Source organism: Heteronotia binoei, chromosome 2 (genome assembly GCF_032191835.1).
Source record: "Heteronotia binoei isolate CCM8104 ecotype False Entrance Well chromosome 2, APGP_CSIRO_Hbin_v1, whole genome shotgun sequence".
Classification (NCBI taxonomy): Eukaryota; Metazoa; Chordata; class Lepidosauria; order Squamata; family Gekkonidae; genus Heteronotia; species Heteronotia binoei.
In genome coordinates, this window is record NC_083224.1 from 65,752,464 (window position 1) to 65,773,560 (window position 21,097).

At 43.3% G+C, this 21,097-nt stretch overlaps 1 protein-coding gene across 1 annotated transcript in view; it reads right to left on the reverse strand.

Moving 5' to 3' along the window:
- The window catches only part of CAPZA1 (capping actin protein of muscle Z-line subunit alpha 1), a 41,495-nt gene that overhangs the window by 1,826 nt on the left and 18,572 nt on the right, over nucleotides 1-21,097 (reverse strand). Inside the window, exons 5-9 of the mRNA XM_060231228.1 lie at nucleotides 18,382-18,588; nucleotides 8,060-8,139; nucleotides 6,962-7,040; nucleotides 4,885-4,956; nucleotides 771-833 (exon numbers count right to left, since the gene is read on the reverse strand). Of these exons, the coding sequence (XP_060087211.1) occupies nucleotides 771-833; nucleotides 4,885-4,956; nucleotides 6,962-7,040; nucleotides 8,060-8,139; nucleotides 18,382-18,588 (501 nt within the window). The remainder of the gene's footprint in view (nucleotides 1-770; nucleotides 834-4,884; nucleotides 4,957-6,961; nucleotides 7,041-8,059; nucleotides 8,140-18,381; nucleotides 18,589-21,097) is intronic.

The window sequence follows — 21,097 nt, forward strand, 5'->3', positions numbered from 1 at the left end:
TGACATAACTGTAAATACTGCCTTATTTCTGTACTGGGCCAAAAAGATTCTTCAAGACAAGGAACAGTCTTGTTGTCCCATTTAACTGTGATCTTATGTAAATGTACTCTAATCCTGATGTCCAGTATTTTAACCTATTTTCTGTTTTTCAACCCATTGTTCTTTTAACCTGTTTTTACATGCCATTGAAGGTTGATTGACTGATTGACATGTTTAAACAAATCTTCCACAATCATATAAAAAATAAGAAAAGGCATGAATAGGATTTTAAAGAAAAAAGGGGCATGGATGACTGAAGTTAAATACTTCCAAAGCTTCCCACTTCCTGTTCCTCCAGGCATTTCCCACTCACTGGGCTCAGGTCTATCATTGGAGCCTAGATTGGGATAAAGTTTGGGGAATGGATTGAGGGAAAGTTAAACTGCAGGCTCCTTAAATAAGACCCTCCATTTTCTATATGAGCATGGAAGATCCAGATTTAATGCATCTGTAACTATCTAGTTTGACTCAAAGACAAGCAGGACTGCCAGGCACCAACCCAGCTTGGGCACTGCCTCTCCCTCAGAGAACTCAGTGCCTGATAGGCTGCCGTGCCACACAACTGAAAGGGAGAATTTTCCCCTTCACTCACTCCCTAGCCCTGCCACTGGAGAAGCAACCCTGGGTAAATTCCAGGGGCCGTCACTTATAGATGTATAATTTTCTCAGTCAAAATGAATACTCAACACAGTTTTATTCTTTAAAAAAACAAACAAATACAGTCCTCTTACCTGATATTCATTTTCTGCATGTTCAATAATTTTAATAAAATCCTTGGCTGTCTGAACATCATTCTACAAAAGTAAGAATTAACATTTGGTCTTATTATGTAATAAAGCTTCTAAATGAATTTGTTGACAGTCCAACGGTTTAGAAAATGAAAGATGACTGCCCTCTAAAGGAAAAAAACAATACAGACTCAACACGTAACCTACACAAGATGTAAACCTTCCTCTTCTTTATCATCAGGTCTAGAATTCTATGAACATGTGGTCTGGAAAGAGTTATGCAAACTGAACACGTTAATTTGTTTGCATATAATGCTGGTTGCACAACTTTCTCTCTACTGTATTCATTTTGTGATATACTAAAATATGTATGATTCTTCAGATGTAAGGGCAAATCATGACTTTCTGCTATGTGCAGTGGATTTCTAGATTCTCAGGCTCATTAACTCTTTTTCTCTTGCCTTTCTATGGCTTCTAATTTTGTGGTAAACTTTACCTTGGTTTATGTTCTACTCTACAAATAAGGACTAAACCAGGGGTGTTGAACTCATTTGTTATGAGGGCTGGATCTGACATAAATGAGACCTTTTTGGGCCGAGCCATGTCAGGCAAGGCTGTATGTCCCTATTTAAGATTAGGTAGCAGAGATGTAAGTTTTATAAAGGACACAGAAAAACAGATTTTTTTTTTTAAAAAAAACCCTTAAAATAAACCATGTTTAAAATATTAGCGTTTGTTGGTCTTAAAGGTGCTTTCTTTGTATCTCTCCCATGGAACCCAGGGAACTGGGCAAAGGAAGCTCTGGTTCTTTCCTGCCTTCCCCAGGGGACCAGGAGGGGGAGGAGCATCAGCCAATAGAAGGAAGAGAGGCTTGGCTCAGTAGCTCTGCTGTGCAATTGTGATAGCCTAGCAAAGCAAGCTCTTCCTTCCTCCCTAAGGGAGGAGCCTTAGCCAATGGAGAGATAGGGGCTTTGCTCTGATTGAGCAAGCCTGGCAAAGCAAGCTGGAATGCAGAAGGCAGCAAGAGAGATGGAGAAGGAAGCAGATGACACACAGTTGCTCGGGGGCCTGATACAGCCCCCGGGCCAGATGTTTGACACCCCTGGACTAAACTGTTGGGGGGGGGGTTGAATCCTGGTTTTAAGAGGAAGAGCTCAAACCTTAGTCTACGGTTCATATGTATCAGCAAATTATGGTATGCCACAGAAATATTTAATTAGATCCCATAGATCCCTATGAATCCGAGGACTGCCCAGCCTCCTTCCAATAATGTTACATCTAAAGCTTGATTTGGAGTAAAGGCAGGGATTCAAGTTACACAGCAGATATCTTTCCAGCCCTGATCTTTCAGACAGAACACTTCTTAGCCCAGACTGTTTCTGACTACAAATCTTCAGCTCAAATACAATAGAAGGGGAACACAGTACTGGGTACCTAAAGACAATAAATAAGGGGAACTGTTCTAAAGTACGCTACACATAAAGTATACAAACACTCCAATCGATTTTGCAATATATATTACCAGAGCCTTGAATTATGTAAAGCTCTATGACTAAGAGATGCTGTTAATCGGGACCCCAAAAAGGAAATTTATTGAATGAGTGTTAAAATATTGGATTAAGAGAATTGCCTTTGAGTGGAATAAGACTTACCTGATGAAGTGCTACGCTCTGAAATGTGCTAAACATCTGGAAATAGTGTTGTGTGATGTTATGTTTATATCTGGAGGCTTCTACATACCGTTCTGCAAGGATATCTACTTACTTTGAAGACACTGTTAATAACCTTGAGGAAGAGTATTTTGCTGTTACTTCAAGGACATTGCTTCTATATAACTGAAGACGACAACTGTAGATTTATATCCTGCCCTTCTCTCTGAATCAGAGTCTCAGAGCGGCTTAAAAAGGTAAAGGTAGTCCCCTGTGCAAGCACCAGTCGTTTCTGACTCTGGGGTGACGTTGCATCATGATGTTTTCACAGCAGACTTTTTACGGGGTGGTTTGCTATTGCCTTCCCCAGTCATCTACACTTTATCTTTTTTCCCCACAACAAACATCCTGTGAGGTGGGTGGGAATGAGAGAGCTCTTACAGCAGCTGCTCTTTCAAGGACAACTCTTGTGAGAGGTATGGCTGACACAAGGCCATTCCAGCAGCTGCAAGTGGAGGAGTGGGGAATCAAACCTGATTCTCCCAGATAAGTCCACACACTTAACCACTACACCAAACTGGCTCTCAAATCGAGCCTTTGGAAGATATATATATATATATATAAAAATAAATTGATTGGAGTGTTTATATACTTTATGTGAACCATACTTTAGAACAGTTCCCTTCGTTTATTGTCTTTAGGTACAAATCCTCAGCAGCAATTGCCTGCAAATTTTCAAGTTACATCTGAGCACTAGAAACTTGTTTTTGAAAAAAAAAATTACCAGGTTTTCTATTGGAAAATCAGAATCTGAAAATTAATACGCTTCTGAGGAATAATTGAGACTGACATTAGGTATTATTAGCTCAGCAATAAGATGCACATGGTTTTCATACTAGAAGATTTTCTCTAAAGGAGAGAGAAGGCAGCCTTCACCTGTAGCATGCCTTCCTGAACAGCTCGCTAGAGAAGCCATTCGTAGAACTTGTTTTCTACCACAGCAAGGTATCCGCTGTCTTAAGTAGTGATCTCATTAAAAAATATTACACAGAAAACCAGTGACTAAGGTGTCTAACAACATTTATTCCAGTGAGTTTTTGTGAGCCACAGGTCACTTCTTCAGATGTTATAAAAAGAAAAATAGTTTTTATAAATTACAGTAATTTTTATTAAATTATACAGTAATTTAAATTAAAGTAATTTTTATAAATTACAGAAGGGGGAAGGAAGGTTAGGCCAAGAGGGGCTTGGAATGAATCATACATCTTTCAGTTGTGAATATCTGTGCAAGGGACTGGAATTGATTTGATTGTTCCACATAATGGTTAATGAGAAAGGTCAGGTTCCAGACTATCATGGGGTACAGATAAAGAAAGAATGAAGCAGAATAAACAATTAATTGTCTGACACATAAGACAATTAACTGACATAAATGAGAAGTTATAGTATGATCCAACATAAAGAACCAGTTACGTTTCTGTAAAGTAGATCCTGTAAAGCTATCAGAATTTATAGTATGGAAATCCAAGTCTCTAAGCCTAAAGAGTGTTTAATTTACTGATGTTATAATTCAGCACTTTTGTATTTTGTGGGCACTAAGTGAAGTTAATGAGCAGTAAGCTTAGAGCGGATAAAGGAAGTACTTCTTCACCCAAAGAGTAATTAACTTGTGGAATTCACTGCTGCAGGAAGTGGTGGCAGCTACAAGCACAGACAGCTTCAAGAGAGGACTGGATGAACATATGGAGCAGAGGTCCATCTGTGGCTATTAGCCACAAGGTATAGACGGAACACTATGTCTGGGGCAGTGATCTTCTGAATTCTTCGTGCTTGGGGGGGCAACAATGGGAAGGTTTCTGGAGTTCTGGCCCTGCTGGTGGATTTTGATGGTATGTGGGTATTGACCACTTAATGACACAAAGCATTGGACTAGATGGGTCATTGGCCTGATCCAACATGGCTTCTCTTAAGTACTTATTGCATATTCCCTTTGACTTTTCCCTTTTTTTGTACAAGTGACTTTCAGATCTGAAACAGTATGGATTTAGGTTTCCTTGCAGAAACTTTAACTGGCTCTTCTTAATGCTGTATTATACTAGAGCCCTCTACTGATGTCAGTTAATTTTCTTATGCTTCAGATGGCTTCTTCCTTGATTTATTTATTTATTACGTTCGACTTATATCCCGCCCTCTCTGCAAGCGGACTCAGGGCGGCTCACAACATCATTTATTGTTGTTTATCCTCCTTTGTCAGTATGCTTGGCTGGAACCTTTGACCTTTCTCACTTTCCCTGCTGGAATAAATGCTATTCGTCTTCAAGGTGCCACTGGACTGTTTTATTTTGCTACAATAGTCTCAACAGTTAACCCTCTGGAATTACCTCAGTAAAAGCCTTTCTACATGGAACCCTGTCTAAAAGCAGAATTACATGCAGCAAAAGAAGCATCAAATGAAATGTTCCACTCACCGAAACAGCTACAGAATCCTGTATGTCTTTGTGACTAACCAACTGCACATTACCATCTTCATAGTAATGCACCTAAATAAAAACAAGACACATACAGATTTGAGTGCTATCATAGCAGTATTTAGAGGTCCCAACTCTATTAATGACTGTATAAACACAAAGGACCTAGGAAAGTCTCCTCCCACCCTAACAGTACTTTGGTAATCATTCATAGCAATATAGGTATGTTGTTTTCCATTGGCTGAGGAGTGAAGCACTGTTTTGCACAGGAGAGAAAGCCTTCTCTAGATTGGCTAATGGAGGGAGGAAGGAAACAGCCACAGAAAGCCCTCCCTCAATTGGCTGAGGGCTCCTCCCCCTCCCCCTCTGGAAACAAAACAGACAGAGAGACAAAGACAAGAAATGGCATCTGTTCCCAGCAGAACAATGACATTTTATTCCAGATAGAGAGAGGGAAAGAAGGAATATGGCGCCTTGTGTTTAAGATTGGGCCACTGGGGAAGCTGCCTTCACTTTCCCCTCAGTGCCTGTTACTTGCCAACCAAATTGGTTCTCTCAGTAAAAGGCAGGGAAAGAGGCCCTTCAAGGCCTATTTTGGCTTTGAGAGAGAACTTATTGGGGCTACTCCTGACTATGGCTGCCAGCCCCAGGTTGGAAAATTCCTGGAGATTTTGTGGTGGAATCTATGGAAGCCACACTTTGGGGAAGGGAGTGGCCCCAGTTGGGGACCCACCCTCCAAAGCAGTTATTTTCTCCAGGATGGCGAGAAAGATCTGTTGTCTGGAGTTCAGTTGTGATACCAGATCTTCAGGCTATCCTAGACCTGGCAGCACCCTCTGGGTGACTTGATGCCATCTGACTGGCATGACTTAACTAGGCCTGGCTGCTTGCTCCTGTTCAGCAGCAGCCCTCCTATGCCAGCCAGTGTGATGTGATAGCACTTCACAGCAATAACCCAGACTCCTACTGTGGAAGCTGACTGGGTGATTTTGGACCACCCACATACTTTCAGCCTAATGTACCTCACAAGGTTGTTATGCAAATCAAAAGGGGGAGAGGAAAATGATGTAAACTGCTTTGGTCCCATGATAAGCTGAGGTAGCTGGTATACAATCCCAATTATACAACTGGGTTACTTTGAGGACTAAGATTTTGGTTAAATCCCCAACTGTTCTAGTCAGCAGCTCAGGTCATGGAACTGTCTCTTTAATTTGTATTGAGTAGTATATAAATGGACATAAAACTGACAAACTGAGTGCAGCATGTGTGATTTATTTCATATACAATGCAACACAGTTTTTGTTTTGGTCTACGGAACTAAGCAAATGACAACATGGGTCTGCTATAGTCAGTTATAATGCTAATTTTTACACATTAGAGGTATTTACATTTTTAACTGTTTGAACAAGCTCTCTTTAAATCTAGACCAGCACCATGAGTTTTCTTCAAGTGAAGTCTCATATAATCTACCACGGGAATTATTCCCTGATATTGTGGGAAGCTCTGTGTATCAAAGGCAAATTCTTCTTCTTGGGGTCCTAGCCTCTTATCATTGAAATTTCACATCCAGTGTTTCACATAGGTAATCATCCACCTTCAATGAAAAACAGAGATGTAGGGCCCTGACTAGGGAAAAGAATCTTACTATCTTTAGTATGCACGCCTTTCCCTGTAAGGCCCAGACGTAGCCTCCAGGTCAATTTCAAGGGGACAGTTCTCTTCCATAGTTCCTGTGACCACCTTTGGGCCTCTCTTACTTCAGGACTAGGACATGATTTGATTCTCCCTCCACTGCAATGAGTGGCTTCACTGAAGCTGTTCCTCTTCCAGTCAGGAATACCTTTGCCCTTGACCATGAACCAGCCTTGTCCCCTGAGACAGAGCAGGCCCTTTCCTGCACCACTCTCCTTCCTCTGCCATTTACCTGCTGTTCCCCAGCAATGTATACATCCTGTCTTCCTTGTATTGCTCATGAGCAAGTTTGTGTTTGTGAGGACGTTTCCCTCCTATTCCTCAACAACTATGCCAAGCCTGTCCTGGCTACTTGCCACTTCCACAGCAGCACAACAGAACTGACCTGGATCTTGAGTACAGCAACCACCTGAGCTGTAGGTGGTGTGATGGTAAACTTCCACTCTGACCTCCAGCGCCCATTCCTACATAAAAGAGAGCAGATGCTGACCATGAACAAAACAATTTCCCAGAGGGAAGAAACAAGAGTCAATTTCATATCTCTAGTAGGTCATGCATAAATGCTGAGTTAATAAGAACCTCTTCCTTAAAAAGCTTTATTTAAACCTAATGACTTGAAACTTTTGCCGCAGTAATAAAATATATAATAGTGAAATAGCTATAGTACAGTTAAATTGGATGGTGTTGTGTCTATCCCACAGCTGAGGTGGCTGGCATACAATCCATATTCCATTCATGAGAGGGTCTTAAACAGGAGAGAGTAGAACATAAAGGAGGAAGAACCTGGGAGGCCACTGATCTCTCTAGCTGTCACTGGGCACAATCACACAAGGAATCTGGCGCAGCAGTATCCCGACTTTGAAAAAGCCAGTATTCTTTGATGCATGCTGGGGAAGTGACACAGCTCCCGCCTTGCTGCTAGAAGGCACAGGCCGCATACGTGCATGAGGAACATTCAGACTGCTCATGCACATGTCAGTACATGCATCACGTGCCCTGGCTATTCAGACAGCCGGGAAACATTCCCTACATACACTTTAGAGATCTGCTACCAGGAAGTACCCAATAGCTATTCAATCCAATCCCAGCCAGTTCTAAAATGAGGTAAGGATGGATGGGACATGAGGCAGATATGTGCATGTGATCATGCACATTAAATCCAGATGGGAGGCATAGCTAGGTCAGGCCCAATCTCTTATGTGATCGTACACACTGTCCTCAACCATATGCCTGGTGGAACATCTTAGTTTTATAACAAAAAGATGCCTATTAAGCAACACAGGAGAAAGAAGAATGGGAGTGTGGTCCTCATCCATTGCTTATTGACTTATCTGTGATGATTTATTCTTACTCCAAGATTTCCTGAACAAGTTGCTAACTAAGTGGAGACAGATATATTTTAGCTCTGTGGGGAAGGAAGCAAAGGTGGAAGACAGATTTGTGCTGAATACAATTTGCAGAAAAGTATTTTAGAAACACTTACCAGAAGTTTTTGGGTTGAAACTGGTGGCTCTCAATGCAAGCAATGACTGTCGGTTGCCCATCTATAGTTTTCCCATAAACCTGTTGCCAAAAATAAAGTTTACATAAGACACTCTGGAAGCCAAATCTGGTTGTCCTTAAAATGTTACAGCAGCTTGCATGAGGATTCCTCCCACTGTATTGCTTTAATGTTTACAGGTCTGCCAACCTGAAGACAGATTTAATTGCCTGGGCCCATACCACCCAAATCATCACAACCAATGACAGGCACATGACAACTGTATGACAAGGACTCATTTGTCTAAATAATGAAAAAAATACCAGACTAAGATTCCATAGTTTAGAAATGTGTGACAGAAAAATTTCCGGTGGCTTTTTTGGTAGATAATTTTCCATCTCTAAAGATTAATTGTTTCATATAATGAACAATGAATGAATGCCATTGCTATTACAACGATAGGTGAATTGGGCAATTTTGCAGTTTCAAAGTTGTAATTAATGATTTTTTCCAGCTGATTATCTCCCCGCCCCCGTTAATATGTATATACACTAACATTTTATTGATCTACAAAATGGGGTGGGGACTGGAGATAAAACCACACATTCAATAATCCAATTTTGTTTGTGCAGGTCAAATCAAAGTCAAAGCTAAATATTCTTTTGTTTGTGCAGGTCAAATCAAAGTCAGAGCTAAATATTCTTATATTTATGTGTCTCCTCTCTCAGGGTGGAAGAGATATTGCAATCACTTATCTGATATGGAGCTAAACAAGTAATACAGGTGATGAAATGTCCCAGTGACCTCCATGAAAGAGAGTTAAATACTGTTGAAATAAGAACATAAGAGAAGCCATGTTGGATCAGGCCAATGGCCCAACCAGTTCAACACTCTGTGTCACACAGTGGCCAAAAAAGAAAGGAAGTTCACAAGTGGGGCTAGAAGCCCTTCCACTTTGCACCCCCCCCCCCCAGCACCAAGAATACAGAGCATCACTGCCCCAGACAGTTCCAATAATATGCTGTGGCTAATAGCCACTGATGGACCTCTGCTCCATTTTTTTATCCAAACCCCTCTTGAAGCTGGCAATGCTTGTAGCCACCACCACCTCTTGTGGCAGTGAATTCCACATGTTAATCACCCTTTGGATGAAGAAATACTTCCTTTTATCCGTTCTAACCCTATTGCTCAGCAATTTTATTGAATGCCCACGAGTTCTTGTATTGTGAGAAAGGGAGAAAAATACTTTCTCTACTTTCTCCATCCCATGCATAATCTTGTAAACCTCTATCATGTCACCCCGCAGTAAACGTTTCTCCAAGCTAAAGAGCCCCAAGCGTTTTAACCTTTCTTCATAGGGAAAGTGTTCCAAACCTTTAATCATTCTGGTTGCCCTTTTCTGGACTTTTCCCAATGCTACAATATCCTTTTTGGGGCGCGGTGACCAGAATTGTACACAGTATTCCAAATGAGACCGCACCACTGATTTATATGGGGACATTACGATACTGGCTGATTTGTTTTCAATTCCCTTCCTAATAATTCCCAGCATGGCGTTGGCCTTTTTTATTGCAATCGCACACTGTCTTGACATTTTCAGTGAGTTATCTACAGTGACCGCAAGATCTCTCTCTTGGTCAGTCTCTGCCAGTTCACAAATAGTGAGTGGACAACCACATCCAAGGCATATCAAGTACAGTCTTTTAGAAGAGAGACAACTAAGGGAAGGACATGATAAAGTTTTATAAAATTATGTACAGTTGACAAGAGAGTTGACAAAGGGAACTTTACACTCTCCCAAAATAATAAAAGTAAAGGGGCATCCAAATGAAGCTGTTTGGCAGTAGATTAAAGATCGACAAAAGGAAATACTTCCACACATAATGAGCGATTAAAATATGGAATTCACTTCCAGAGGATGTAGTGATGGCCCCAGGCATAGACAGCTTTAAAAAGGATAGCCATAGTGACTAAGCAAAACCTCCGTATTCAGTGGCAATAAACTTCTGAATACCAGCTCCAAGAAGCCACATCAGGGAAAGGCCTCGACCTCCTTGTCCTGTTGTTGGAAATCCAGAGGTATTGGTTGGCCAGTGTATGAGACAGGATGCTTGACTAGATGGACCACTATAGTGATCCAGCAGGGTTCTTCTTGTGGTAGGCTAAAATGAGTGTGCCAACATTTTTTAGCATCTTTAGTTTCTTAAATTTAAATAAGGAAAGCAAATGCTATATTGCCTTTATGTTTTGACAAGTACTGTCCACCATAAAAATATTTTCTATTTAAAGCTCTGAATGTAATTAAACATTTAAAACAAAACAGAAGTGCAGTGGCATCTTAAAGACTAAAAATATTTATTCCAGGATGATTTTTTGAGTTAGAATTCACATTTTCAGATGTTATGAGAAGGGAACTCATTTTGCACATGTTTATAACAAAAATTATGGGGGAGGAAGGAAGGAGTTGGGGCAGTGAAAGGAACTTGTCATACATTATGCAGGTATAATTCTCTGTGTAAGGGACTGGAACAGGTCAGGTGAGGTTGTTACATATAATAGATGAAAGGTCAAACCTTACAGCCTTTCTCTCATGCAGTGCAAACGAACAAAAGTATAATTAACGGTTTCCAGAGCAAGCTCTCTGCTCCACCTCCTCTCTGTAATTTTCCTTATAAACACGTACAAAATAAACTTCTAATTTTCATCTGAAGAAGCAATCTTACAAAAATGCATGCTTGAGTAAATGTTCTCATTCTTTAAGGCATCTCTAGATTCTGTTATTTTGGAAATTTAAAACACGTGATTCTTTAGCTGTTCTAATAAAATATTTCAGTATCTTTTCCTACTAGGACATGGTATAAGGCACTTTAAAAAGGTGTCTCCTGAATATAAGTAATAAACCCCCCACACTAAATTATATAATTCTCTATTTAGGGCATCAGACTACTTCCCAGAATTCTTTCCTATTCTAATCCTCTTCTCAAATCCCATATTATTGGTTGAAGCTTAGGTGTGTACTGTCCCACTATGCTCCCCTATTGCCTGCACAACCAAAGGACTTCTATTATGCTGAACTTGAAAAGTAAGTTTATGTGATTTCTCCCAGGTAATTCCAGGAAATTTTTGGGATGGGCAGCCATGCAGGAACTAGGAAAGATCCTTAAGTGGGATGGGAGTGAAAGTTCGACAATGAAGAAAGCTAACAGGAAGAAAGTTAATTTGGTTGAAATGTGGTATTGCAGAAAAGTTTAACAGAAACCATGGGCCATCAACAAGACAAATAAATGTGTTCTATATAAAATGAAGCCTGAACTCTCCCTAGAAACAAAAATCATTGAAAAAAGACAATAAGACAAAAAGGCAAAGTTGAAGGCAGCAGGAAAAGAGGAAAACCCAACATGATATGCAATGATTTTTACAAAAAAAGCCTTGGCCTTCAGTTTGCAAGACCTGAGCAAGGCTGTTAATGATAGGATATTTTGGAAGTCATTACTTGATAGACTCCTCATAAATTGGAAGTGACTTGACAGCACATAATGCACACACACACAATTCTTAAGGTATTTTAGGCACATATCCATAGAACCATTCCATAATTTCCTTCTGAGGGTAGATGGAGAAGGTAAGCTGGTTCTATAATGCAGTGGTCCTCAACCTTTTTGGCACCAGTGACCGGTTTTGTGTAAGAGAATTTTCCTGTGGGCCGGCCAGGGGTGGTGGTGGTGGTGGTTTTGGGATTATACAATTGTGTGGTTTATTTTGGAGTAGTGGTTAAGTGTGCAGACTCTTATCTAGGAGAAAAACAGGTTGCTTACCTGTAACTGATGATCTTCGAGTGGTCATCTGTGCAGTCACACACATGGGTTTTCCGTCAGGATGAACCCTACCTCGGAGATTTTAAAAGCTAGCCTAGGCGTTATTTTTGGCGCGCGTTCCCTTCCGCTCTGGGGAGCAGGCACCCACTGCGCATGCCTGGAGCGGGGGGAAGGCGCTCCACCCACCCAGTTTCTTTCCCGCCGCTGACAGTAGCTAAGGAGATGTTATTTGAGAAGAGTAGCCAGCAGCGGGGACGGCTGGGCGGGCGTGTGTGACTGCACAGATGACCACTCGAAGATCATCAGTTACAGGTAAGCAACCTGTTTATCTTCTTCGTGGTCTCTGTGCAGTCCCACACATGGGTGACTGATAAGCTGAACTGCACGGTGGTGGGTGCTGGTGCTAAAAAGAAAGTTGCATAGGTTAATGCATATCAGTCAAGATAGATATCAGACAACGTGGTAAGGTGGCACTTACCGGAGGTGAAACTTTAGCTTCAGTCGAAGATTGATCGAAGTACAGCCTGACCAAAGGATGCGTCTCGCCGTGCACGGACGTCCATAGTGCATGGCGAAAGTTGACGTGGAGGACCAAACTGCAGCAGCGCAGACGTCTTCCATGGGTACACCCCTGGCAAAGGCCGAAGATGTGGACAGAGCTCTTGTAGAGTGAGCTCGTAGATGCTCTGGGACCGGTTGTTTTGCGAGCTTGTAGCACAATGCAATGGTAGCAACCAGCCACTTTGAGAGTCTTTGAGTAGATATCTTTTGCCCTCTCTTGCGGAGTCCATAAGCAACAAAGAGTCTCGAGTCCTTGCGGAATGCAGTGGTTCTGTCTATGTAATATGCAAGAGCTCTTCAGATGTCCAAGCAATGAAGGGCTTTTTGGCCTCTATCTGTAGGGTCCTGAAAAAAGGAAGGTAGTGTAGTCGTTCTCTGCAAGTGGAATGGAGATACCACCTTTGGAAGGAAAGTGGGGTCTGGCCGCAGGACCACTCTGTCGTGGTGGAAAACTGTGTAGGGAGCATCAGCTTGGAACGCACAAATGTCACTGGCTCTCTTGCCAGATGTGAGTGTTACTAACATTGCCATCTTCCACGATAAAAGATGTAATGGTATCGATGCCATGGGCTCGAAAGGAGGTCTCATTAGTTGACTCAACACCAAGGACAAACTCAAAGTGGGGTATATTTGACGTAATGGTGGATGGAGGTGCAAGATTCCCTTTAAAAAGGATTTTGCCGCAGGATGGGTAAACACAGTGCGGCCCTCTATGTGAGGCTGAGATAGCTGCTAAATGCACCTTGAGGGATGAATAGGTAAGTCCATTCTCAGAAAGTGATAGTGTGTAGGATAAGATCTGTGATATTGAAGAAGATAGAGGTTGAAAGTTGTGTTTGGCTGCATACATGGTAAATCTTCTCCACTTCATAGTATAGGATTTTCTGGTCGATGGCTTTCTTGCGTTTAGCAGGACATGTCTTACTCCCTCAGGGAATTTGGAAAATTGATCCTCCATGCTGTTAGCCGGAGGCGGTCCGGATCGTGATGTAGGACCTTGCCATTCTGCTGTGAGAGGATGTCCCGCATCCGAGGTAATCGATGGAATGTGCTGTTCGAGAGGGAGAGGAGCGTTGTGAACCACGGCTGGCGTGGCCACCATGGTGTAACCAGGATGCAATTTGTGTAGTCTAATTGAATCTTCTGGAGGGTCCTCGTTATCAATGGAATAGGTGGAAAGAGGAAATGCAGTGGACCTGTCCATTGTTGGATGAAGTCATCTCCCGCAGATTGGTCTGAGGGAGGGCCTCTCATATAAAACAGAGCACGCTGCGCATTGTCCAGTGATGCGAAGACATCGATGGGAGGTGTCCCGAACTTTTGAAACACCAGTCGGAGGTATGATTTGTGAAGGGACCACTCGTGGTCGTTGACCAAACATCTGCTCAGAGCGTCTGCTCGGGTGTTTTGAATGCCTGGTAGGTGCACCGCCGTAAGGTGGATATGGTGCGCTATACTCCAGTACCAGAGGTGCAGGGCCTTCTTGCATAGGCGAGTGGATGCAGTCCCTCCTTGTCTGTTTATGTAAAACACGGTCGCCACATTGTCTGATGTTACCCGGACATGACGACTGTGGAGAGATGGTAAGAAGGACTTCAGGGCTCTGTGTACCGCCAAAAGTTCTAGGCAGTTGATTTGGAGAGACTTTTTGTATGTTGTCCACTGCCCTTGGACTGTCAGTGCATCGAAATGGGCTCCCCAGCCCCACCTCAAAGCATCTGTAGTGACGATTGCTGATGGGTTTTGCCGCAGGAATGGCATCCCTGTGAGTAAGTGGTCTTGTACCGTCCACCAGTCCAGTGGCGGCAGTATATGTTGCGGAACTGTGAAGAGGGTTTATTGTGAATGATGCTGAGGATGGAATGTCCGTACAAACCATAGTTGCAGAGGTCTCATGCGAAGTCTTGCATGCGGTAGAACCGATGTAGTGGCTGCCATGAGTCCTAGCATCCGCTGAAACGTGAAGGCTGTTTGTTTCGGTTGCAGGATTATACTTGTAGCCAGTGTCTGGATATTGGCTATCCTGTCTGTGGGGAGGTAGGCCTTGTGATCTATGGTACAGAGACGTGCTCCTATGAATTGTATATCTTGGGTAGGAGTCAGGTTGGATTTCTGCTCGTTCACTTGGAGGCCTAGATCTGAGAGAAGTTTCAAAGTTGTTGAAATGTTCTCTTGGAGTTGAGTTCTTGAAGTTCCCACAATCAGCCAGTCATCTATGTATGGGTATATCGCGATTCCCTGCTGGCGGAGAGATGCAGTGACCACAGCCATGCATTTTGTGAAGATCCTGGGTGCTGTAGACAGACCGAATGGAAGTGCATGGAACTGGTAGTGATTGTTCCCTACAGCAAATCTCAGGAATCTTCTGTGACAGTGGTGGATTGTAAGGTGGAAGTATGCATCTTGAAGGTTGATGAGGGCCATACATGCGTTCTTGGGGATTAGAGGTAGGATGGACTGCAGGGTAATCATGCGGAATTTTTTGTGTTGGATGAATTTGTTGAGTGCGCGTAGGTCTAATATCGGGCGCTGCGCTCCATCCCTTTTCGGGACCAGGAAGTATCAGGAATAGAACCCTGTGTGATGGTATTGAGGTGGGACTGGTTCTATGGCCGCTTTGGCCAGCAAAGCGGTGATTTCTTCTTGGAGAGGGAGGGACGGAGGGGTTGAGATGAAGTGATGCTTCTTGGGTGGCAAATCGAACTCTATTGAGTAGCCTCTGAGGATGATATTCAAGACCCAATTGTCCGTTGTTATTGATTTCCATGCGTCGTAAAATGGTAGAAGTCTGGGAGCAGTAGGGTGGTAATGGTGTGGTGATAGGTTTGGAAAGTCAAAGAGACTGTTTGGTTGTCGATGCAGTCTTCTTAGGCGGTTGAGACCGTTGGTTGAAGGGTTGTTTTGTTGGAGGAGCTTTGCGCTTCCAATAATCCATTTGCCTGGGGGAGTGAGGTCGTTTATATGCCATTGGCTTCCAAGGTCTCGGTTTGTAACCCTGTTGTTGTTGTTGGGTGACACCAAGCCTTTTAGCCCTTTTGTGACTGTCATCTACCGTGGTAAGTATATCGTCGGTAGTGGCGTTAAACAGGCCCTGGCCGTCGAAGGGGAGATCTTCGATCTTGTATTTTATGTCTGGCTGAAGCGAGGAGGAGCGCAGCCAGGCATGTCTTCACAAGGCTACTGAGGCAGCCATAGCTTTGGATGTGCATCCCACAGAGTGTCTAACTGTGTTTATCTGTTGCTTGCTGATTCTATTCAACTCTTGTAACAGCTTAGAAGCCTGCTTTTGAGAGGTTTCTGGCAAGGCTGTTATTAATGAGCTTAGTTGGGAGGAAATACTATAGGAATAGGCAGCAAAGTATGCCAGATAGTTGTTGATCTTGGCTGTTGCTGTGGAAATAGAGTACATCTTTCTTCCCAACGTGTCCAGTTTTCTCCCCTCTTTCTCAGGGGGTACAGGGTGGCGTGTCTGCTTTGACTTCGAAGAGGAATGAACAATCATTGAGTTCAGTGGTTGAATAAAAACTTGGATTCTGGTGCATGGATCTTATATAATGACTCTATGCGTTTCGATGTCAGGGAATGGAGGCTGGCTTGTCCCAGGCTTCTTTCAGAGCTTCAAGGTGGACTGGAAGCATTGGCAGGAAGGAACCAGCAGGTAAGTCCGAGTGGACAAGATTGTGGACTACGTCCGTTATCTTGGGCGCATCGGTGGTGAGTTTAATGTTGAGGGTAGAGGCCATGTTGGAGATCAAGTCTAAGTATGTCTTAGCTCCCTCGGAGGGAGACAGATCCGCAGGTTTCGTGATGTCCGAAACAGGAGATGCCGGGGAGGATATGGAGTGCATGGACTCCGATGTTTCTGCCTCCGATTCTTCCTCAGTGAGGTCAGGGGCAGTCTGCTGGAGGGTGGGCATCATGGGAGTCGACTTCTGTTGGGGCTTAGAAGTCGATGTTGACGGAGCCGGCGAGGCAGGCTTTGTAAGGCGTTGAGTTGTTTCAGCCCCCTGGTAGGCGGAGGTATCCTCACGGTGCTCTTGATAGCGTTCAGTATGGTACCGAGGATAATGGTGACTGTAGTATTGATGATGACGGTAGTCTATTGATGGGGATCTCGAAGTCATGTAGTAGTGACCTCATGGTGACCTGGACGGAGATCGGGATCAACTATAATAGCGGTAGAGGTCCCTTCCTCGGCTTGGAGACCTTTCACGGTACTGAGCGCGTAGATATCTTTCTCTCTCTATGCTGGAAGATCTTTCACGGTACCGATGGGTGCATTGCTCTCTTTGGCGAGGGGCCAGGCGGTGCGGGGAGGAAGTAGTACTCGTCAATTTTTTGGGAGCCGACATGTCGCGGAAGGAGCGTAGGTCGATCTGATGTTCTTGCATCTGAGTCGAAAGTTCCACGGGTTCGTCAGTGAGAAAATCTTCCGGCATGGTCTCATGAATGGAAGGTGAGCGAGAGTGGATTGGTATAATTTCCTCCATCCTCTCTGTCTGGAGTGGAGTGGCAGTAGCAGTAGAACTCTCCGATTCGTGTGCTCTCGGTTCCGAGTGGGTCGAATCCAAAGCCTTTTTCGGGTCCTTCGGGTCCTTGTGGGACTTGGATGAGGATGAGTCCGAATGTTTCCTCTTGGAATCGTGAGACTTCTTGGTATGTTTCCCCGACTTAGGCTTACTGGGAGCCGAGGCCACTGAAGCTGCCGGTTTCGCGCCGTCCCCTTGAGGAGTTAGGGAGGGTGGCGATTTTGGAAGACTGGAGGAATGCGACATATCTGGGCGAAGCGCAGACTCTAACAGGTGACTTTTAAGTATCGCAGCCCTGTTTTTTCTCGCCTGTTTTCCAAATTGAAGACAGTGGGCGCAGGCGTCCCTAAACAGAACAGGCAGAGCGAATGGCCGTCTGAGGTAGGGATTTTAGCTCTGCAACGCGTGCACCTTTTAAAGGTTATTTTTGCGTCTCTTCCTTCCATACGCCCGGGAGGAGAGGGGAGGAGGGGGCTAAAAGAAGAAAGGGAGTGAGGCGATAGAAGTGGGAAATTTTTTTTTTATATACGATACCAGGTAGAAAAATGAGGAGACGAAGGAGGAAAAAAACGGAGTTGAAGAAGCAAAGTTGAAGAAGCGAAGGCTAGTAAGCTGAGGGAAAATGAAGGAATGCAGCGAGGTAGGACTATCCCGGGCGGCGGTCGGAAAGAAACTGGTTGGGTGGAGCACCTTCCCCCCGCTCCAGGCATGCACAGTGGATGCCTGCTCCCCAGAGCGGAAGGGAACGCGCGCCAAAAATAACGCCTAGGCTAGCTTTTAAAATCTCCGAGGTAGGGTTCATCCTGACGGAAAACCCATGTGTGGGACTGCACAGAGACCACGAAGAAGATCTGAGTTTGACTCCCCATTCCTCCGCTTGCAGCTGCTGGAATGGCCTTGGGTCAGCCATTGCTCTTGCAGAGCTGTCCTTGAAAGGGCAGCTTCTGAGAGAGTTCTCTCAACCTCACTCACCTCACAGGGTGTCTGTTGTGGAGGAGGAAGATAAAGGAGATTGTGAGCCACTCTGAGATTCGGAGTGGAAGGCAGGTTATAAATCCAATGTCGTCATCTTATTATTACATTGTAATATATAATGAAATAATTATACAACTCATGGCCTGGCTGCTAACAGGCCATGGACTGGTACCGGTCCACACCTCGGGGGTTGGGGACCCCTGCTATAATGTGTCTATAGAGGATTATGAATCTGTTAAAGCTCATGGAAAATGTTTCAATTCTCTTTAATTCAACATTCAATATTTCATATCTCTAGAAGGTCATGCATAAATACTGAGACAATCATATATTAATGTCCTATTCTAACACAGAAGAAACAAGGTATTAATTTAACTCTGCAAATTTTACCACTGTTCTGTATGTTAATCAATGTGTAACCATTAAAAGAGGTTGGATACTTAACAGTACAAAAGCCATGCGGGTAGTGATCCTTCACATAGACTCTTAATGCGTTGTCACAAGCATCCCTCCAAGACTTGAGTGCTGCATCTATGTCCTCTGGCTGGCAATCACTGGCTTCTTTCCTTAAATGATCAAACTTAAAGGAAAGCTTGTTCCTTGGGTCTAAAAATCTGCCATTACCCAGATCACCATGTTCTGTTATTAATACCTTTAAAAACAAAAAAACAGCACATAATGGGAATTTAAACACATCTTTCTGTATCAGATTTCCTTAGCTAATGTTTCATAGAATCATAGAGTTGGAAGGGACCTCCAGGGTCATCTAGTCCAACCCCCTGCACAATGCAGGAATACCTCCCCCTAAATTCACAGGATCTTCAGTGCTGTCAGATGGCCATCTAGCCTCGTTTAAAAACCTCAAAGGAAGGAGAGTCAAACTCCTCCTGAGGAAGCCTGTTCCACTGAGGAATCGCTCTAACGGTCAGGAAGGTCTTCCTAATGTTGAGTCGGAAACTCTTTTGTTTTAATTTCAACTCATTGGTTCTGGTCCTACCTTCTGGGGCCACAGAAAACAATTCTACACTATCCTCTATATCAGGGGTGGCCAACGGTAGCTCTCCAGATGTTTTTTGCCTACAACTCCCATCAGCCCCAGCCAGCATGGCCAATGGCTGGGGCTGATGGAAGTTGTAGGCAAAAAACATCTGGAGAACTACCTGCTCTATACGACAGCCCTTCAAGTAACTGAAGATGGTAATCATATCACCTCTCAGCCACATCCTCTCCAGGCAGGGCCTGTAAGGCAGCGATGTTCCATCAAGCATTTGCATGAAGACAGCAACAGTTGCTGTGCTGGCACCTTTCCTCTCCACCCCCTCTTGGGGGGATCCCGCCACCCCTGATGTGATCCAATAGCTGAATAAGAGCACTTAAAGACGCCATCAGGGTTTGTAATTTTTAATTAAATTGATTTATATATATATATATATATATATATATATTGTAACTGCTTTTACTGTTGTACATCGCCCTGAGCCTGGCACTGGCCAGGATAGGGCGATTCATCAAATACAATAAATAATAATAACAATAAACATGCCCAGCTCCTTCAACCTTTCTTTATAGGACTTGGTCTCCAGATCCCTCACCATCTTTGTTACCCTCCTGTGGACCTGTTCCAGCTTGTCTATATCATTATTAAAATGTGGTGACCAGAACTGAACACAATACTCATGAAAGTTAAGTATTGATAATTCCATAATTTCTTCCAGGATAAAAATTCCTGTGACTTCTTGGGCAGAAATTTCACTTTCTCCACAAATGACCTATTCTGATCACCTGCTGCCCCTTTCCCTCAGAGCTGAATTATGGCAATACTGTATATACTGTTGCCTAGAAGCTGCAATTCTATTTTTGTTAAAATCACCATTAGCTGGATTCGCTTTTTCTCAGTTGGAAACAACTGTTCAGGGTACATACCACATATACAGTCATGCCCCAGTGGTCCAGGTGCCTCTATGGAGCTCTACAGATCAAAGATGGCCCTCCAGAAATAATTATATAATCAAACTTCCAAAAAGATTGAAAATATAATGATTTTGTTATGCTCAAAGAGAGAAAGGACTGCATGAGCAGCTCATGTCTATGGCTAACTGGCATGTAACAATGCAGTACTAACAGCTTGCTCAAAAAGTAAGAGCTCTTTCTATGCTATCACAAGGAAGATACCACCTCAATTTATCAACAGATTAATTCTACTTTCAACTAGTCAAAACTTGAGGGAAAGAAAATATTTTGACTAATTTGACTGGGATTATAGTGATATGGCTTGAATAAATATAGGCCCACATGGAATGCCTAATGATGCAGAGTTTTTTGCTTGATCCAAGATGTGTCCAGATTCCTCAATGAGTCCACTATATTTTAAAGCACTATTACTTTTTTTTGGAAAACACACAGAGACATGCTCAAAATTATGGATTGCATTTTTCTCCCCCGGGTTACGTCATCTTGCCTTCAGGGGTGTCTGCAGATCGTCCTCCTGCGGCACCTTTGAATCAGGCAGTTGGAGGGCCGTCACAGACGTGGCGCCTCCATAGGAAGACCCTGGAGGGGTTTTTCTTTGGCATGGGACTTTTGTGGGGAGCTAGGGGTACAGCAGCAGCTGCTCCTGTGCTTCTTGCATGTCTCGAGGCTCTGCCACCATGATAGCTGGCGTAGCAGCAGAAAAAGATGAACACCCGACTGCTTTCTTTTGCTCTTTTCAGTAAGTCTTTGATGTATCACCTTTCTACTTCTAGTGTGACAATTCAACTTGGCAAGTAAGTTAGCTTTCAATACCACTGGATGGGTTGTTTTGCATAACAACAGGCAGCTAGCTCAAAGGAAGGGATAGAGGCTGATTATACGCCTACTTCTCTTGCAAATGAGGCCTCGAAAAGTCTATGAGCAATCTTAAGTATTGGTAATTACTTGAATTGGACTGAATATAAATACTTAAATCGACCCGGATTATAATTGGATATATCTAGAGAGACTATTATTTGGCTGCAATATGATCTGAACATAAATGAGATATATTCTAGAGAGATCTGTTCCTGTCGTCCAACTGCAATTGAAATGATAACATTTGAAATCTCAGCTGGAGCTGATTTGGAATGACGATTTAACTGGATCTTTAAGCTACTTTTCAATTAAGAGACTGAGTTTGCTGACAG